Source organism: Ailuropoda melanoleuca, chromosome 18, assembly GCF_002007445.2.
Source record: "Ailuropoda melanoleuca isolate Jingjing chromosome 18, ASM200744v2, whole genome shotgun sequence".
Classification (NCBI taxonomy): Eukaryota; Metazoa; Chordata; class Mammalia; order Carnivora; family Ursidae; genus Ailuropoda; species Ailuropoda melanoleuca.
In genome coordinates, this window is record NC_048235.1 from 22,479,249 (window position 1) to 22,499,324 (window position 20,076).

General features: G+C 36.7%; 1 protein-coding gene across 1 annotated transcript in view; it reads left to right on the plus strand.

The window, feature by feature from the left end:
- The window catches only part of LOC100470350 (rho GTPase-activating protein 7), a 283,783-nt gene that overhangs the window by 76,751 nt on the left and 186,956 nt on the right, over positions 1–20,076 (plus strand). The window contains exon 2 of the mRNA XM_034647677.1: positions 4,497–4,530. Within this exon, the coding sequence (XP_034503568.1) occupies positions 4,497–4,530 (34 nt within the window). The remainder of the gene's footprint in view (positions 1–4,496; positions 4,531–20,076) is intronic.

A 20,076-nucleotide genomic window follows, 5' to 3' on the forward strand; every position in this document is an offset into this window, starting at 1 on the left:
TTAACAAACACCCCTAAAGAATTCAAAAATACGCTTTTTATAGGAGCTTTCTCATAAGCAACAGTCATACATGTTATTTAAACTGTATATATGATTATGTATTTGGTACTTTAATTCCACAAATGTTTGATGAACACTTACTCTATACCAGACTATACAGCCACCTTGCATGGACTCTTGTTCCAAGAGCAGGAACAGATATGATACTATAGAACCTCAAGACCAAATCTAGCCATGCCTCTTCTCGGAAGTCAAAAGCAAAAAGAATCTCTGGACCAACGTCTCCTTCCGAAGGGTTCAGTGCCCAAGAAAACCATTCCATTTCCACCTGGGTGGTCCTAATTATCAGCTGTCTTCTCACTGCTTTTGATGTCACACCAGTGATGGTGCTAATCATTGCCCTTGAGCACCCACTGTATGGAACTCTTCTGTCTTTCATGTACCCTCTTCAACTGAATTGTGAATTCCACAAAGAAGGAACACTTTGCCAAGGGTTTCCATACATAGGATAATGTGAGGCATGTAATTTAGGAATCAACAAATAGCTTTAATTAACTGAAAATGGAGTGTCAGCATTTTAAAAATTTATTTATAAACCTTTTCTAGAGCGAAAATTCTCCCTCAAATTCGAAGATAAATCAGCTGAGCGACATTCAGCTGTGGACTGTGTGGTTTTACTTTGAAAAGGCAGTTATAAAATTCTGGAAGCATGAAACTTTGACTTTCCTGCCTCTATATCATGTAGTTATTTCATGGAAATGAGCCTTGGTGGCTTAAAGAATCATACAGAATGTGGTGAGATTCTAAAGTAATTGGCACTGGCTACATGGAGGCTAAAATATTTTTGCTTTGTAGCACAACTCATTGCTTTACATTTTTATTAAATATTTACTTACATGTGCTCAGTAACACACTTTGCTATCAAACAGAACAAAATATGGAAAAGACCTGTCGCTGGTCAACCTGTGATTTGGGGCAAGACATTCAATTTGTTTAAATGCCTTGGCTATAAGAAGAGAGAGCTTAGTTAGACAATTTCTAAATATCTCATACAGATATTCCTGCATAGATATTTTGTTATCTCAGTCAATATTTTATCATGGAATCTCTCCAAATTTTTCTTCTCTTGTTTCAAAAAGACTCTGATTAGTATTTTGAAGCTAGTCTTGACCTCAGAGGCCAGCATGCCGGTGGTTGTATCCTGGCTTCTATCACCGACGGTGACCTCACAAAAGTTACTTCCCTTTCCAGGACTCCATGGGTTATTCTAAGGATTCAGTGAGTTTATGCAGGCAAAAGCTTAAAACTGTACCTTGTACCTATTCGGAACCTAGTGAGTGTTTGCTATTTCCTTCTGAGGCACATTCTCCATGAACATCTTTTAACTGCTTATCACCAGCCTTTACAATCTTGTCAATGGAAGGGTTTCAATTTTATTTTCTTGTTTATTTGCTTGTCACAGAAGAGAAAATTTAATTTGAAAGACCTCATCTCCAGTCAGGGAAGAAATCCAGGGGTAAGCTTAAAATATATAGTGTGAATTTAAGTCCATTTATTTATTTATTTATTTTATTTATTTATTTTTTGAGAGAGAGGAGAGCGAGCAGCATGAGTGGAGGGAGGTGGTGGCAGAGGGGAGGGGAAGAGGAAATCCTAAGCAGTCTGCATGTTCTGTGAGGAGACTGTTGAGGGGGTCTCAATCTCACAATCCTGAGACCATGACCTGAACCAAAATCAAGGGCTAGATCCTCAACCAACTGAGCCACCCAGGTACCAAAATTCAAGTCCATTTTTAAACCCTTCTCAAAAAACTTACATAAGAAGTCAACAAATATCACCAAAACCATGTGATAATTTTCCTGTAAAGGGGGGAAACAGCTTTTCTATAGAGTAGAATCACAGCAGTTCTTCTTGAAGGGAAGGAAAAATAGATGACCCAGCTATAAGTGAAAGGATGCTGAGGAAGATACTTAAAGCCTGTGCAATCCCTTTGATACTCTGGTCTCTGGACATGACCCTCCATTCTGCCTTTTACTCACCTGATAGTCTCCTCACAGCTGCACCTTTGCCAGGATGCAGAGTCAGCATTCACATTCAGAAAACAAGAAGTAAACAACCAAAAGTAGATAGAAATTAAGTCAAAATATACCTTCACTGTGGATTAATCTTGCCAAAATAAAAACCCCCTCTATTTTTTACCCATAGAGAGATTTGCCTCTTATTTGAAAATTGCATCAATCACCAAATTCTGTAAGTTCCAAAAGTGAGGATCTCAGCAGTAATCAATATCTCACAAAGATACAGGTATCTTGATATTTGATATTTCTGGAAATGAAGATCAATGCTATTTCCTTAGGCTTATCTGCAACTGAGATGCATGTGAGCTTTCCCCTTCCTCCCTCCTTCTCTCTCTATCTCCCCCTCTTTCTCCCTCTCTTTCTCACACACACACACGCACACACACACGCACACACGCACGCACATGCAACAAAATTATTTACCCATTTTAGCCTACTTTTCTTAACCCCAACTCTGAGGACTTTGTCTCTGAAGAGAAGGAGAGATGTCAGTTGTAGACATCCTGTTTGGTCAGTGGTTTGGAGTAGAAGGTATCAAATCCCAGTGGGTCAGTTGGATTGAAGCCTTCCAATACAAGTTAATACCTTTATGTTCACAATATTATAAACATGAATAACTGAGGTGACTAGGAACCAGAAGTTCAACTTCCTTAATTTATTTTAGAACATCCCCTGATAGTAGAACTAGACATTTATACATTAAAGTCTCTTGAAAACATCTCCTTCTGAATTCTATTTTTTTAGCAATGGTAGTGATAGATGATAGTTGCTGGGAATGGAACTTCTAGACCACGCCTGTCAGTAAATTGACCCATTGTCCCAATGCGCATAAAAACAAATAGTAACAGCAGTTACCTGTAAGACTTCAAATGTCTTATCGAAGCTACCACAGTTAGTCCTTTCAGCAACCTTAAGAATTAGATGTGATTGTCCCCATCTAATAAAGGAGGAATCTCGGGGCGCCTGGGTGGCTCAGTAGGTTAAGCATCTGCCTTCGGCTCAGGTCATGATCCCAGGGTCCTGGGATGGAGCCCCGCATCGAGCTACCTGATGAACAGGGAGTCTGCCTCTCCCTCTGCTCCTCCCCCTGCTCCTTCTCTCTCTCTCTTCTTCTCAAATATATAATAAAAATCTTTTTAAAAAATGATAATAATAATAAAGGAGGAATCTGAGCCTTGGAGAGAGAGGGCAGAGATTTGAAATGCCCAGAAAATCACCAAACAATTTACTTTTTCTGTCTCACAAAATAGGACAAAGAATTCTACCCAAATTCAAAGAATGTTTTGGTTTCATTTATTGCCAATATCTTTTTAAGGGTAATATGTGTTTTCAGAGAAGAAAATAATTACATGATGATTAAAAATTATTATACCTGGATCTAGTAGCTTTACTGATAGTTCCCCAACTCTCATTTTTTATTTTTATTTTATTTTCAGCTTTACTGAAGTATAATTGACAAAATTGTAAGATACTTAAAATTTATATCATGGTGATTAGAATACACATACATTGTAAAAGGATTTCCACTTAATCACCGCATTTATCACTTCTCGTGTTTATCTGGTTTTGGGGGTTTTTTTTGGTTTGTTGGTTTTTTGTTTGCTTTTGGTGAGAAGATTTAAGTTCTACTGTCTTAGCAAATTTTAATTATACAATATAGTGTTATCAATTATAGTCACCATGTTATACATTAGATCCTCACACCTTGTTCATCTTATAACTGAGAGTTTATATACCCTTTTACCAAATTTTCACTATTTCTCCAGCCCCCTGTAACTTTTCTACTCTCTGACTCTAGAAGTTTCACTTTTTTTTTAATTCCACATATAAATGATACCATGCAGCATTTGTCTTTCTCTGTCTGGCTTATTTCATTTAGCATAATGCCCTCAAGGTCCATGTTATTGCGAATGGCAGGATTTCCTTCTTTCTCATGCCTGACTAATATTCCATTGTATATATACCACCTCTTCTTTATCCATTCATTCACTGATGGACGTTGAGGCTGTGACCATATCCAGGCTCTTGTGAATAATGATATACTGTTTTTCCATAGTGGCTGTGCAGTTTACACTCCCACCGACGGTGCACAAGGGTTTCCTTTTCTTCACCTCCTTGCCAACATGTATTTTTTGTCTTTTTCTTAGTGACCATTTTCACAGTTGGGAGGTAATATCTCACTGTGATTTTGGTTTGCATTTCCCTGATGATTAGTGCTCTTGAGCACCTGTTCATGTACCTGTTGGCCATCTGGTTGCTTTATATGGAAAAATGTCTGTTAGTAACTCTGCCTGCTCATTTTTCTGCTGTTGGATTCTATTTAATTTTTGCTCCATTTTTGGTAGTTCATTTTGTTCCTGATAATGTTGTGATATTTCTTTCTAGTAATAACATAATTTTGTGACTTTTTTTTTTCAGGCGATTCCAGGTATTTCAGACAAGGAAAATGCTGGTAAGTCGACATTTGGTTATGTTTTCTATCCTATTTTGAAATAAAATTCCATATTCATGTAGACATTTCATTAAGTATTAAAATTGTATAAATCTCATCAATCTCTGGGCAATCTCATCAATCTCTGAGCAAATGGTATGATTGAATTCCTGAAAAATCAATTTGGTTTGCTCAGAAGGTAAGAAAAAAATGTGGTTTCTTAACAGAACATTACATCATGTTAGAATAAGACGTATGCTTCTTGTAGCCTTACTTGTAACCGTATCCACAATTTTTTTTTTTTCTTGAGGAAAAGAATTAGATGTTGCTTAGTGTACTGGGGAACAGCCTTTGGAAATCAGTTGTCGATAATTATCAAGATTTATTTTGTCATCTTAAGTAGCTTATATAGTAGTCAGAGAACAAGATGTACTTATTTAAAGCTGATGCTGTACCATCAAAAATATAATTTTGAAGCAATATGAACAATTATATGAGAAAATCAGAACATGTTTCTATGCTCTGTGCTATGTTTATAACTATTTAGCAGGATCATGGGAGATGGATAAGGACTGATGAGAAACGTGGAAATGTGAAAAATCAGACTTGGATTGGTGGATTCAGGAGCTTTTAAAAAAATCTTTTAATCTTCCTCAATACTGTTTTGTGTTTTATGTATTGTAATAATGATCTAATAATCTTTTTTAAAAAAACAGTTTGAAGGTTTACTACCAAACTTGAAGCGTATCACTTAGAAATTAGACATTCGTGATTTTGAAGAGTTGTATTAAGAATTTTTAGTGTTATCTAAAAGATGACACGACTTAAATGACTCTACACTAAAGCATTAGTTTGATGATGTTTATGTGGCGGATGTTCTCTCTCTAGTTCAATGATCTTACTTTTACCGCTAGGTAGTTTTCACACAAAAGTTTTCATAATCCTTCCATGAGCTAAACTTTTCTCTCATGTTTAGGCTGTGTCTGATTTCTTTAATATGTTGAGAGGTAGCCCTTCAGAACAGAAGAAAAATATTGAACTGGCACCATGTGTCAGTTCAAAAGAAAAACTGTTCAGTTTAACAGGGAGTGGTATTACATGGATTAGTAGCATGTAATAACTGAATTCCAGTTATTGTCCCACAGTGCTCTAATACCTTAAATAGATATGTTAGCTGTCTAGTTGGGACAAGAAATAAATGGTTAACTAACATTTGCATCACAAAGAGAAAGAACTGTAGCTGAAGTCATGCTTCATCTTGGGTTGTAACAGTCTCTGTAATTTCCAAGAGTAACTACAATTTAAACAAAGTACATAACAGAGCAAAGTTGTCATCTTATTCCAGAATGTCAGCAAATTCTTTCATACCCCAAGGAGAAAATTAGAATGTGAATTCTGGGCTGGTGGGGAAGGGGAAGAAGGGATGGAAATGCCACTGCTTGAAGGAATGGAGAGGCAAAGAGTTTTCTTTTCCTTCTGCCACGTAAATGATTTCAGTGTGATAGGGAGAAGATCTTGAATTTTTAAAGCTTCTCAAATATTTCAAAGATATGTTTATTAAAACAAAGAATTAAACAAAAAGTATACATATAATGTAACCACCACGTTTCATCATAATCCAACTGCTAAAAACAAAAACAAGAAATTGTCACTTTTCAATGATCTATTTGAGTCATTTCTATAATGCTGGGGAACAAACGAAAACTGATAAATTCCATTTACAGAGGTTCCATAGGGTGATCTGTAAAAAGTGGAATCTACCAATTGATACAAATGACCTACCCAAGCTCCCTGAGACTTAACCCGGGAGGGACTAATTTGAACAGAACCTGGCTTCTGTGTATTAAAACATTAGAGTGACTGGAATGTACTCCAACATGGATTTGATGTACATTTCTTGAGAAGTACTGATTAGTTTAGAAGGAAATGTAATTTTGCTTGATAATATAATTATAAGAAAGAAATTATTTTTTAAAAAATCAATGAATTTCTATGTCAAGATATAAAGGCTTGTGTTTGAATATTTTATTAACAATGGTAACAGATTGGACAATTAAAAGAGAATATGACTTATTTCAAGTTTTAAAGGACCATAACAGTCTAAGCAAACTAATTCTTATATTTCTAAACTTTATTATGCCCTATTTAAAGTATTTTCAATATTATATACAAATGTGAATCTCTTAATTCCTCCTTATGAATCTCTGTTTTTAAGCTCTGCTAGACAGAAGAATGTCAATGAAGGCAGAGGACCTACTCAATCTTCGGGGGGTTAATTGAGCTCTTAAATAGGATTAAGCCTCATTCCCGCCCCTAAGGCCTGTCATTTTTTTTTCTGTCTTGTTAAATGAATGTAGCCTATTGTTCCATATTAAGAAAGTCTATTTTTAATCTGTGTGACCTCTTATCCAAGCCAACTGGAAGCAATCCTACCAGGCCTTGTGAAGCTCTTAAAAAAAAATTATTTTGGGCACATTCCATTAATAATTCTTGAGATACAGTTGTGTGGTTGTTTCTGTGTGTGTGCTTTAAGTAGACATCTTCTATTTTTTTTATTATTAACATATAATATATTATTTGTTTCAGGGGTACAGGTCTGTGGTTCATCAGTCTTATACAATACACAGCACTCCCCACAACTCATACCCTCCCTAATGCCCATCACCCAGCCACCCAATCCTTCCCACCCCCTTCCACTCCAGCAACCCTCAGTTTGTTTCCTGAGACTAAGAGTATCTTATGGTTTGTCTCCCTCTCTGATTTCTTCTTGTTTCATTTTTTTTCCTCTCTTCCCCTATGATCCTCTGCCTTGTTGGTCAAATTCCACATACCAGCAAGATTATATGATAATTGTCTTTCTCTGATTGACATATTTCGCTTAGCATAATACCCTCTAGTTCCATCCATGTTGTTGCAAATGGTAAGGTTTCATTTTTGATGGCTGCGTAATATTCCATTGTATATATACACCACATCTTCTTTATCTATTCATTTGTCAATGGACATCTGGGCTCTTCCCACAGTTTGGCTATTGTGGACATTGCTGCTATAAATATTGGGGTGCAGGTGCCCCTTCGGATTACTACATTTGTATCTTTGGGGTAAATACCCAGTTGTGCAATTGCTGGGTCATAGGGTAGCTCTATTTTCAACTTTTTGAGGAACCTCCATACAGTTTTTCAGAGCGGCTACACCAGCTTGCACTCCTACCAACAGTGTAGGAGGGAGGGTTCCCCTTTCTCCGCATCCTCTCCAACATCTGTCCTTTCCTGACTTGTTAATTTTAGCCATTCTGACTGGCATGAGGTGGTATCTCATTGTGGTTTTGATTTATATTTCCCTGATGCCAAGTGATGTTGAGCACTTTTTCGTGTGTCTGTTGGCCATTTGTATAGACATCTTCTATTCTGATCCATGTTGCTATGTAAATAATCCTGACGGAATTAATCCTGTGGCTCACCTTCCACCTCATGATGACAAAAATCTCCAAGAGGAAACACTTCTGAAAGAGCCTGCTGTTGGTTCATTCATTCCAGAAATACGTATTGAACAGCAGCATATTTTAGACATCTTATTAGGTTCTATCAAGGAAGCAGTTTATGAATAAGGCATGTTCCTTGCCCTGAAGGACCTCAGTCTCTAGTCAAGAATATTCTGTTGGGCCAACATCTTCCTTTTCCTCTTCTCAATTGAGAATTTCTTAAACCACCTTATTCAGAAAGTTCCCAAGAAAAGAATCAAAGTATCAAAATGTACATTCTCAGAATCTGAATTAATTTGTTTTTAAAAATCGTAATTAATCACATAAGTATTAATGTGTAATTGTCTCCAACACATAATATTTTCATATAACTTCCCCTATGCCACCAGCATCCGTGTGCCCCTAAAGAGTGTACCCAATGCCTTCGCTGTATTCTCTAGCACATCTGCTTCCTATCTGTGTGGCCTTGAGCAAGTTACTTAACCTCCTCATTTTCCCATTTCTGGAGTATAAATAAAAAAGCTGCCATGTTGTTGTTGTAAGGCAACAATGCTTGGCACAAAATAGGCCCTAAAAAATGGTAGCTGTTTTTTATGATAATTGGTTGTGCTTCTAACTACCATGTGTACAAGCCAAATAGAAGCTAGCTGTGTTACTGCTGCCCGTGTCTGCTCCAAGAGTACTTAAATGCTTCCTCAGGGCACCAATTAACAGTTAAGCAGCCGTCCATGTGGAAAAAAGAGATCACTTTCTCTGTAAGCTTCTGACTGAGTTAATTCAGACAGAAGTTATCACACCATAAGCAGAGCTGGTCATATTTTGACCTCTCATTAGAAATTCCTGTCTCTATCAGGGTGAAATTTTCTCTTGTGAACAGATAATCTTCAGTCTTCACAAACAAATAGTCGACGAGAAATGTATGTCCTGCATCCTGTTTTCCTATGACTACATTATCCACTACATCCCTTATCCCTGGGGTAATTGGATCCTGTCTTCCCAGCTCCCATCTTCTCTCTCTCACCTCCTGCACACAATCCTGTCAACACTGCCTTGTAATCAACCCTCGTCAGCTTCTCCCTGCCATTACATTAATGCAGCCCTCCACTTCCCAGTGGACTTTCACAACAGCAACCAGAATCGGTTTCCCTACCTCAACCTGTCATTTTGCCAGTCCACTCTCTACACCGTCACCAGAGTGATATTTGAAAAGCACCACCTGGTCCTATCAATTCCTGCCTTAACACTTTCTTTGTCTCCCTGCTCTCTATAGGCAAGGTCAAACTTCCTGCATCATACCTGGCCATTTGTAATCTGGAAGCAGTATAATTTATACTGGAAATGTCCATTTTGTCACTCACATCCACCACTTCTTCCCAGCTCTGTGCCCTGGAGGTTGACCAGTGTAGACAGAACTAGTGGGCTGCCCACCTTTTTGTCTTCCCTGTTCCACCAGTGGGGAGCCAGAGGTGACTGGGAGGAGAGGAAGGCGAGGCATGACTATGGGACTGTGAGGTTGGGTAGTTAATACCCCATCTGTTTCCCAAGGAATCACTGCTGCCTTCTCTTAGGTGGCCCTTTCCATACAAGTTCCAGGTGCCGAAAACCATTCTCTCTTCTTGCCCTTCTGGCTTTCCTAATCTTTGTAAATAATTCTTTTACTAAGCTTTTCTCAGTTTACCCAGTGTACCATCTGTTTCCTGCTAGGAGTCTCACCAATATACCTACCAATATTTTCCCTTCTTTCTCTTCCCTTATGTTGGTTTGCTGGTTTGTTCATCGAACTTCAGTCACCTCTTACAGTCACAGAACCCTTTCTAACTCTGTAATTTCTGCTTTTGCCTGGATCATGCAACCACGTTTCAAAAAATATAGATGATAGGCAAAGATAGAGGAGGAGAGAAATGGTGTATTCAGGGGGGAAAAAAGATGTGTACCATGTTTTTCTTCATCCTAAATGAATATAGTTTCATTTAATTGTATGGGAGAGAAAATATCTACACTTATGATTTAGAATGTGTCCTCTATTGCACAGATGCATATAAATTAGAAAGTTAGCACTGCATTTTAGTCACCAAAATCTGACTTTCTGATCATATTCAAAAAGTAGCAATATAGAGTAATGTGAAATCTCTCGTTGTAAAAAAATTAAATCACAGAACACCTTGCAAATTTTGTCAGAATGCATGCAGCTCTGGAAAATATCCAAAAATGGCAAATTTTTGCCCTGTATATCTTGATAATTCTACTTGTCTTACTAGGTCCAACAATATTATCTCCTTAATGAATTATTTCCCAGGCAAAGTTAGTCATTGATTTTTCTGTGCTCCTAGGAAACGCTGTATGTTTTTTACAACAATCTTATTATCTTGCTTTGTTGTATGTCCTCATCTCTCGGCCATGATCTTTTCTAGATAAGGAATATTATCTTTCTGTCCCCTGTAATTAAAACAGCTAATAAGCACATAGTGAGTGTGCTATAAATACATGCTAGCCAATGAATTATAATTACAAAGATGCTTTGGCTTCAATCTTAATGATTTAATGTTGATATGGTTCTAAAAATTTATTTAACTGCTCCTCCTCCCCACCCCCAATGACTCCTATTACCCCCACAGCTGCCAAATATTTCAGCTGCGTAATTAATTAATGGTGTCATTTGGGGATCTATCCCATACAAATATGTAAAGGGCACCATTGAGAAAGATGACTTAGAATCTGACTTTGGTTGCATTCCTTGGTCATTTTTCTTAGAATGTTTGTATTCCTGCCTCTAGGTTAGTTCCTTGGCCAGAAAATGTTAAAATCAAGATAATGAATAATTGTAGCCTGAAACACTTGTGAAAGATAGCTTTCAGAAGCATATAACAGATTCACAGTCTCTGCAAACTTTGTGTTGAGGCTAGTAAGGCAGAACATAGAAATCAAACACTTCTTTGTGACAAATATGTGAGGGGAAAAATCAGGATTTTCATAATTTCATTTCAAGTTCCTTGTGAACGTGCTAATAACAAAGCCCAAATTTGGTGCCTTTGGTATTAATTTTCTTGGCTGCCTTTGATCATTGAGAAGGGAAATACAGACAACAACAAAAACAAACAAAAAACTGAAATGCAAAGATGTGCCCCCTTTTCCAATCTGATTATCATTGCTTGATTCAGGGAATTGTCCATGCAATGTGTTCTGCTCTAAGTCGTATTTCGATATCTACAGATATTGAGATTTAATGAAAGAATAAAAATAGGACTGCTCTATTTCAGAGATTTCCTTCTGAAAAAAGACTCTGCTCTATATCTGCCTCTATTTTAGTTCAGATCAGACTGGTTTTAGTTCTGTCTTGATAGGCTATAAGTACCTTGAAAGACAGAATTTTGTTTTACTCAACTCAAACTCCCTATGCCTGACTTTACAGTAGTTGTTTGATGTTTGGTAAATAAAGGATTCAATAAAATCTTTTAAAAAAAAATCAGCAAATGCTTTACTCCATATGCATTATACTTCCTAGAGCCAAAAGCAAAATCTTATCATTCTGTTCTAAGTGAAGCACTTCCTGTGACTGCAAAGACCCCAGCTGTTTTACAGGGTTCGGCAGGATCTGACTAGGCTGGGCTTTGGCCAACATTCCAAATTCTTTATTCCCTTTCACTCTCCAAAAATGAATTTCATTATTTTTATACTAGTAGCTTATAAATGCTCACTTGCTTCACTTCTCTTAGTATTATGGTCTCTGCTTGCCTGCTTTTTTATGAGGAAAGAATTTAGGATATGCCCACACATAACCTCTCAGTTTCTCTGAAACCTAATGTAAACTAACCCATGAAAAGTTGGCTGTGGTCGACTGGGCTGTTGAGAGAAAACATATTAGCTTTCAGGTATCAAGGAATTCATGAAAAATATAAGTAAGCTATTCTTAAATGCCAAAAATCTTGAACTCATAGAACATTTTTCAATACAGATAACTTTCTGAATCTGTTTCTAAATGTTCTGTTGGTATTTCATTTATTACCAAGTAGGAAAATAAATTATATTTCCCTTTCTTCCCAATTATATTTCAAGCGACACAGGTGCATGATAATTTCTCTTTAATGAGTTCCAATTTGAATGATTTCTCCTCTACTTGAAGTGGTCTTTCAAGGTCTCCATAGCCAAAGGTGGCTATATTTTTCTATGGCATAGTGATACTTGTGATGTATTTCTGTTCAAGAATTATCTTCCATATCAGGCTGTGAGCTCCTGAAGGCATAAACCCATCCCCCCCCCGATTTCATCTTTGTCACCCCACACCCAGTGTAGTATCCTTGCACAAGCAGATGCCCAAGAAATAGTTTTGAGTCAATCCATTTATTTGATATACCCAGCAAATCCTACTAAGGCACTAAGTTAATCTCCAGTCTATCAATAACCATAACTCTTCACAATTGACAAGCTTAAAATTTCTTCCTCCAAAGTCTTATGCATATTCTTCTCCCTACTTTATCCTTTGAAGTGTAGCTATCAGGACTGTGAAGGAGTGACTAGGAACTACCAGTCCAGGCTAATAACACAGTTTTGCATTTTGGTATTTTAATTGACATTGACATTTTATCACTAGAAAAATGAATTTATCATTTTTAATCTTCCTGAACAACAATTTATTAAAAGGTCCCTTTCCATCAGTTTTATTTTACAGAGAAATAGAAGAACTTTCATTTAGCTTGAAAATCATATCTAATAATTTTTAGATGCCCTCAAATACTTACCTTTATAGAGTTCGCAATGCACAGTTTGCAGTTCAGTTACTTTTATTAATAATATGAATATATACACAAATATATACCCACAAGATAATTGTACATTGATTCTGCTTTCTTCAGAGAAGTGCATTGACTTTGGAAAGGTACATATAACAAAGTATTACTTCAACCTGTCTGAGTATGAAATGACCTACAACTCTACCGGTATGACTTTGTTTTCCTTCTCTTATTGACCCTCCCTTGGTTTGAAGGACTTTGATTTGTTTTTCTGTGGGCAAAAGTTTGAGATCAAGATCTCTTACAGATGGATTCATAATAAGCATTTCTATTGTAGACTAAAAAGATGATTTTGAGATGTGGTTCATCTAAGTAGGAAATCCAAGACAGTTATTAACAATCATAACAAATTTACTGATGCCCAAGTTAAGGCTGGTAACCATTTTGTTGTGTGAAGGCTGTGCAGAACACCAGTCTGGCTATTTCAGAAGAATGGGTCCTGGATTTAAGAAGATATTTTGTCCTGATTACTGTAATCAGATAGAAGAGATCTTAGAGAATTCTCCAAGTGATGTTTAAGCAGAATGATCCCCCAAAGCCCTCACTTGCTCACCACAGTGGGGTTTTGGTTTGGGTTTTAAAATCTTTCCAACTAGAAAATGCATTCCGGTGACTCCCAACTGCTAATGTTATAAAATTCTTAATATAAATTTTCAATAAATTCTTTCGTATGGATATAAGGAAGTAGATAATGGAGGAAAATAGTACAGTTCTTCACCTGTTTAATTTATGTGCCTTTTTAAGTCTGTGGTCTTCTTTGATATATTTACCCAAATGTTTTCCCTGCTGTGCTGTGATCTCCTGAAAGGTAGACATTTTCTCTGCCTCTATGTAACGCCAGCCTCTTAGAAGGATTTGACTTAATGTTTATCGAATGAATGGTTAAATGAATGATAATAGCAAGCTAGCAAGCGTTTACTCTGTGCCTGCACTTTCCTGAGCACTTTATAGATATGAACTCAATAAATCCTCTAGCAACCCTATAAGGTTAAGTGTTACTATTTTCCACATTATAGAGACCAGGAACGTGAGACTCAGAGGTTTCCTAAAATACCCAAAGTCACACTTTGTTCAAGGCAGGGCTCAAAGCAAGCAACACAGACTAGAATGCATGCTCTTAACTCCTCTGCTGTATGTAGTGGTTAAATGCCAAGACTCCTCAGGCTGGTGAACAAATTTTTCCATGATCTGACCTTGGCCTTCCTTCCCAACCTTATCTCCCATCCTCCTCTAACATATGCACCTTCCGCTGTAGCCATGGTAGCAACAACACTTTTTGCCTAAATTTGCTTCTGCGTAACTTGACCTTTGATCCTCCTGTTTCCCTTCCAGAAATTAACTCCCTCAGCTCCCTCAGAAATTAACTTCTCATTTGAATCTCACCTTCATCATGAAGTCTTCTATGACAACTCTTGCTTGTATTAATTTCATACTTTTTGAAATATTGTCATTTTCATGCTTAATGATATGTGGATTATCGTCTGTTGAGTGGTTTATTTGTCTTAGCATTGCCTCCAATAGTCTTAAACGTCTTTTTAAAAACCATTTAGGGTAACTCTGTGCACATGAAAGAGTTTATTTTAATAAATAAACTTATTTTTTTAGAACAGTTTTAGATTCACAGAAAAATTTAGTGGAAAGTACAATTCAAATCTATGACATTCTTTTAAGGGCAAAACTGTGGAAATGGTTAAAATATCAGGGGTTAGGGGTAGGAAGGCATGAATTGATGAAGCACAGAGGGTCTGGGGGGCAGAGAAACTATTCTGTATGACACTGTAAAGGTACAGCATGTAGGCTTTTCAGATTGGCTTCTTTCACATGGTAATATGCATTTAAGGTTCCTCCATGCCTTTTCATGACTTGATAGCTCATTTCTTTTTAGCCACCGAGTAATACCTCATTATATAGATATGCCTCAGTTTAAAGAGCTTTTTTAATACATTCTCAATGTATACACTTTTTAAAAACTCATTGATCATAAAATAAATTGCACACTCTACTTATGTTAATCTTTATCCTTTCTTCTTTAGGCGAAAGTAACTATTCTCTTAGCCATTGATTTCGATTACTTCATTTCTTTCCTGTGGAATTTCTTCAAGTTTTCAAATGAAAAATACTACTACTAAATATATGTTTTACAACAGCTGTTATTTATTGTGTACCTACCATGTAGTTTCTGAGAAGAGAGCTAGATGCCTCTCTACACTAAGCTACATGGTACATGAGTCCCTTTGGCTCCAAAGCGGATGTTTTTTCTACCTTTTCATGCCTCACATCACCATTTCTTCCATCTCCAATGTTCTGATAAAAGTATGATCAAAATTAGTAAAATTAATAATTCATATAATTTATATGATCTACATACATATTTCTGTCCTTATGCCTTTGCTCCTGGATTTTACTGCCCCCAAAATACTCTATTTTTTTTCCTCCAACCCATGCTCTTCCTTCAAGAGCTCACTTGCGTGCCACTTTTTACACCAAGCCTCCTCCAATTACTCTCCAATGAACTCTTCCTTTGAATCAGACACATTTCACTGCTCATCTTATCTTCTGCCCATGAAAGGAACAGCCCAGTTCCTTGTGACCACCTATCCTAACCCATGCCAGAGGCCATTGGACCAGAGACAGGCAGGTAGGGGTTGAGTGGGGGGGCATAATTGACTTAAGCTCAGAGAATACACTGGCTGACCAATGGACAATCTCTTTCGCTCTTTCTGCCTCTGTCTCTCACTTCTCTCTCTCTGTCAGTCTCTTTTTTTTCTCTCTCAGTTAAATTATGAGCTGAAGAAACAGTCAATCTACAAAGGGTGCTTTGGCTAAAAGTTCACATCAACTGTGAGGTAAAGTAACAGAGGAAACCATCCTGCAAAGAGGAGCAGAATAATGGCGCAATTGGGCCAAGACAGAAAAGTGAAAGACAATGCAAACTAGAGAAAGAAATGAAAAAAATAGCTCCTTCCATCCCAGATGACTCCCTAGGTGTCAGCTCCAACTCTCAGGAGGTCTCTGTCCCACATCTTCAGAATACCTCCATATCCTTATGCCTCAGGCTTTTAATTGGACTGAATGTGAATTAGTTCCTTGCACTCAGATGATTAGACATCCTTCTCCAAATTGTATGTACAATTAGTTTCAAAAATGGTCTATTACTTAATTTTACCTGATGTCTTACATCATTCTCTGCTTCTTATATATGTGTCCTATCCCCCAAAATATGCTACAAGCAGCCTCAATGAAGAGCCATGACATATTTTTGCTTGCTATTTAGTTTTATTCCATAAGACCTACCAAGACCTAAGTATATAGTGAATGTTCAATAAAATTTTAATTTCCCGGAAGTATACAGCTTTTTTAGGCTACAGAGCTATCTCACTACTTCATAATTACCTGCAACCCATAGAACACCTGTCCCAGCTTTTAGCTACACTTGTCTACATCAGTACCATCTTATATTTATGAGATTCATGGATTTTCTCTTTCCCCTTGACCAAATAAATTATCTCCTTTTTAAAACTGCTCAACTTGGGGCGCCTGGGTGGCTCAGTCATTAAGCATCTGCCTTCAGCTCAGGGCGTGATCCCAGAGTCCTGGGATCGAGCCCCACGTCAGGCTCCTCCGCTGGGAGTCTGCTTCTTCCTCTCCCACTCCCCTTGCTTCTGTTCCCTCTCTCACTGACTGTCTCTCTCTCTGTCAAATAAATAAATAAAATCTTAAAAAAAATAAATAAATAAAACTGCTCAACTTGATCCTGAACATGCCATTTGATTTTTAATTTGCATTATAATGTGTTTGAGTCAAGTGCTGCTGCCCTCAACAATTTAATTGTTCAGTAGATTATATTCACAGTCCCTCATTCCACTAAACACAATTAGTAAGATATTAAATAATAATAGCTAACATTGTAAAACCAGAAGAAGGAAGAATAAACGAATAGGGTGTGAGACACTTGGTACTTTTTTTAAATAAAGTATCTTTAAGAGAAAAAAATCAGAATTCCACTAGACATACCTGTATTCTATGACTTAGTATTTTTTAATTAAAAAAAATCACCCATATGGGGGGTATTTTGGTAATTTTTCCCCCTTAAGACCCTAAGGCTGTATTCCAGCTACAATGATGAAGACAGCAGCTTTCATCTGTGCAAAGCAAAGATCAGCCAGGTGACCCAAAGGGAGACATGAGGCTTTTCTTCTTTTATGACTATAGTGAAGTGGGAAGCTGGCTTATTTATTACACATGGAACCTTTCATTATTTTGTAATATTTTTGAGCACCAAATTTGGGAACCTTTAAAAAGAAAAAGGCACTGAGACAGCACTCGTAGTTCTGCAGCTAATCAAGAACCATCCTCCAGGATGGTCCATGACAACAGAACATAAACAGAACAGTGACCCCCTCATCCTCCATGCAGGCAGGCCCTGGCCTTTTTGTGATGCAAATAAGAGGACCGTGACATAGAGATGTTAGAAATGTCTTTCCAAATGGAGATATTCTGACATACATACAAATATCTTCAGGCATTCCAAAAGCATTCCCATCTACAGTGTAAGCTCAGTTTTGAAAAATAACTGCAGATCACAGATATCAAGACATTTTCCTAAAGGAAACAAAATATAAAATTTCAGCAAAGTAGGTTTAGTTAGATTACAGATAGAAGTTAAAAGGAAGCCATAGTTCCTTTTTTTTCCCCCCCCTGGTAGAACCTAAGTGAGCCAAGCTAACAGCACTGATCCATAAAAAGAATTCCACATCTGGAAAATCTTTGCTCCATCTGTGGTAGGTTTCCAGCCTTTTGCTCTTTCTCTTCCATTTCCCGTGACTTCAGCTTACCTCTCTTTTGTTTTCTTTAGTGTAATTATTCAACCCTTAGGGGTTTTGGGGTTTTGTTTTGTTTTATTTTATTTTGTTTTGTTTTTAGGAGGAAGAAGAGCAAGGGAATACCTCACACTGTTTTTGTGATTCTCTAGAATTAGCCTCATTTGTATTTCTTGATGTGTCTACATAAGTGATGTAGACAGTAAAAAATACAAATATCTGATCAACTCTATGGAATTATATTTTAGAAATACATCAAGTAGATAGTGCTTTGATTTTTATGATTTTAATATTGGTTTTAAACTTCTAGTTTAAGAGTCTTATTTTGTTTGTCTCAAATAATAGAAGTTAATATCATAGAACACATAGAAATAATTACATAACATAGCACTCATTGATATCCTATTTAATATAATTAAGAAGAGATCTTTACTGTTAAATATCATCTCACCAAATCCCCCCTAAGCCTTAAATACATTATATGGCATTGATGTTTGGATTTTCTCTTCTCGTCCATCTTTTCTATTCTTATCTGTCTTTATACATTCTCACGGAAATTTCACCCAACTGAAGCTATGTCTCCACGATCTCCAGCCCCAAGCCTATCAGCGAAGCCACCCTCCACATCTTCACCTGCTCCTGAGACTCCATCACAGAAATACTCACACTCCACGTCCTGCAGTGTTTTTGCTAATACTGTTACCTTTTCCAGAAACTTCCTTTCATACTGTTTCCAAATTTCTGTATTTACCTCCCCTTTGAAGCCTTCCATTACCTCCTCTGCTCTGAAATAAGCCCTTTTCCCCAGAACTCTCAAATACTAGACTTGAAGTTCTCATAAGATGTTTATTCCTTTATGTTCTTCATTATGATTACTAAGCCTCATTCTCCTTATTACATCTTAAAATCCATGTCCAGTTTATCTTTAAATGTCCTGCACCAACAGGACACTCAATTTTTTTTTTTTTGCTTGAAAGAAAAACAGCATTTGTAATTTGAAAATAAAGGCATACCAGGGCACCTGAGTAGCTCATTGGTTAAGCCTCTGACTCTTGGTTTTGGCTCAGGTCGTGATCTCAGAGTCCTGGGATCAAGTCCCCCATCAAGCTCCACATTCTGCATGGAGCCTGCTTGAGATCCTATATCACCCTCTCCCTCTCCCTCTCCCCCCACTAACTCTCTCTCTCTTTCTCTCTCTCTCTCTAAAATAAATAAATAAGTCTTTTAAAAAAAAGAAAAGAAAATCATACCTTTTTAATGCAATGTTTGTTAAAATATGTCTCATAATTTTCTAGAATGCTTCTTTAAGAATTTAAATTCCTAGATATCTCCAGGCCTGCTGACTCAGAATCTCATAGGCTCAAGAATCTCAAAGATACACTCCCCAGACAGTTCTTGTCCACAATAAAGTTGAGGCATCACTGGTTAATGTCAATGAAAGTTTCCCATTTATTCTTCCTCCATATGCATCCAGTCTTAATACGTACTTCGAAGTTTGTACTGCATAACAAAATCCTAAAGCTTAAGACAAATGATCGTGACACTGAATGACTAGTGAAAGTTTATATTGTGTTATAAATATAACCAAAAATATCTCCGAATGTCTATTTTTACCAAATAATGTACTGGACTTATAAAACTATTTAAGACACTTTCCTCAAAGAGCTTACAGTCAAAATGAGAGAAAAGATACATGTGAAAAGTTTATTGAATAAGCAAAGTAATGGAAGATGCCATCTTATGTCATATATTCACATATTTGCCACTAGTCACCCTAATCATTATCCAATCAACTAAAGATAACAACATGTTAAAGTAGTAAGAGTAATCAGAAGTCCTACCCAGAGCAACTGGGCAGAAGAAGAAGGGGGGAGAGGGGTAATAAAAGGCATCCAAGTTGGAAAGGAAAAAGTAAAAATGTCACTATTTTCGGATGCCATGATGTTATATATAGAAAACCCTAAAGACTGCATTAGAAAACTGTTAGAACTAATAAATGAATTCAGTAAAGTTGCAGGATACAAAATTAATAAAAATTTGTTGCATTTCTATACACTAATAATGAACTATCAGAAAGAGAAATTAAGAAAACAATCCCATTTGCAATTGCATCAAAAAGGATAAAATACCTAGGAATAAATTTAACCAAGGAGGTGAAAGACCTATATATTGAAAACTACAAGACATTGATGAAAGAAATTGAAAAAGACACAAATAAATAAAAAGATTTCATGTGTTCATGGATTGGAAGAATTAATATTGTTAAAACGTCTATACTACCCAAAGCAACATGCAGATTTAATGCATTTCCTATCAAAATTCCAATGGCATTTTTCATAGAAATAGAACAAATAGTCCCAAAATTTATATGGAATCATAAAAAAATCCCAAATAGCCAAAGCAATCTTAAGGAAGAAGAACAAAGCTAGAGGCTTCACCCTCCCTGATTTTAACTATATTATGAAGTGATTAAAATAGT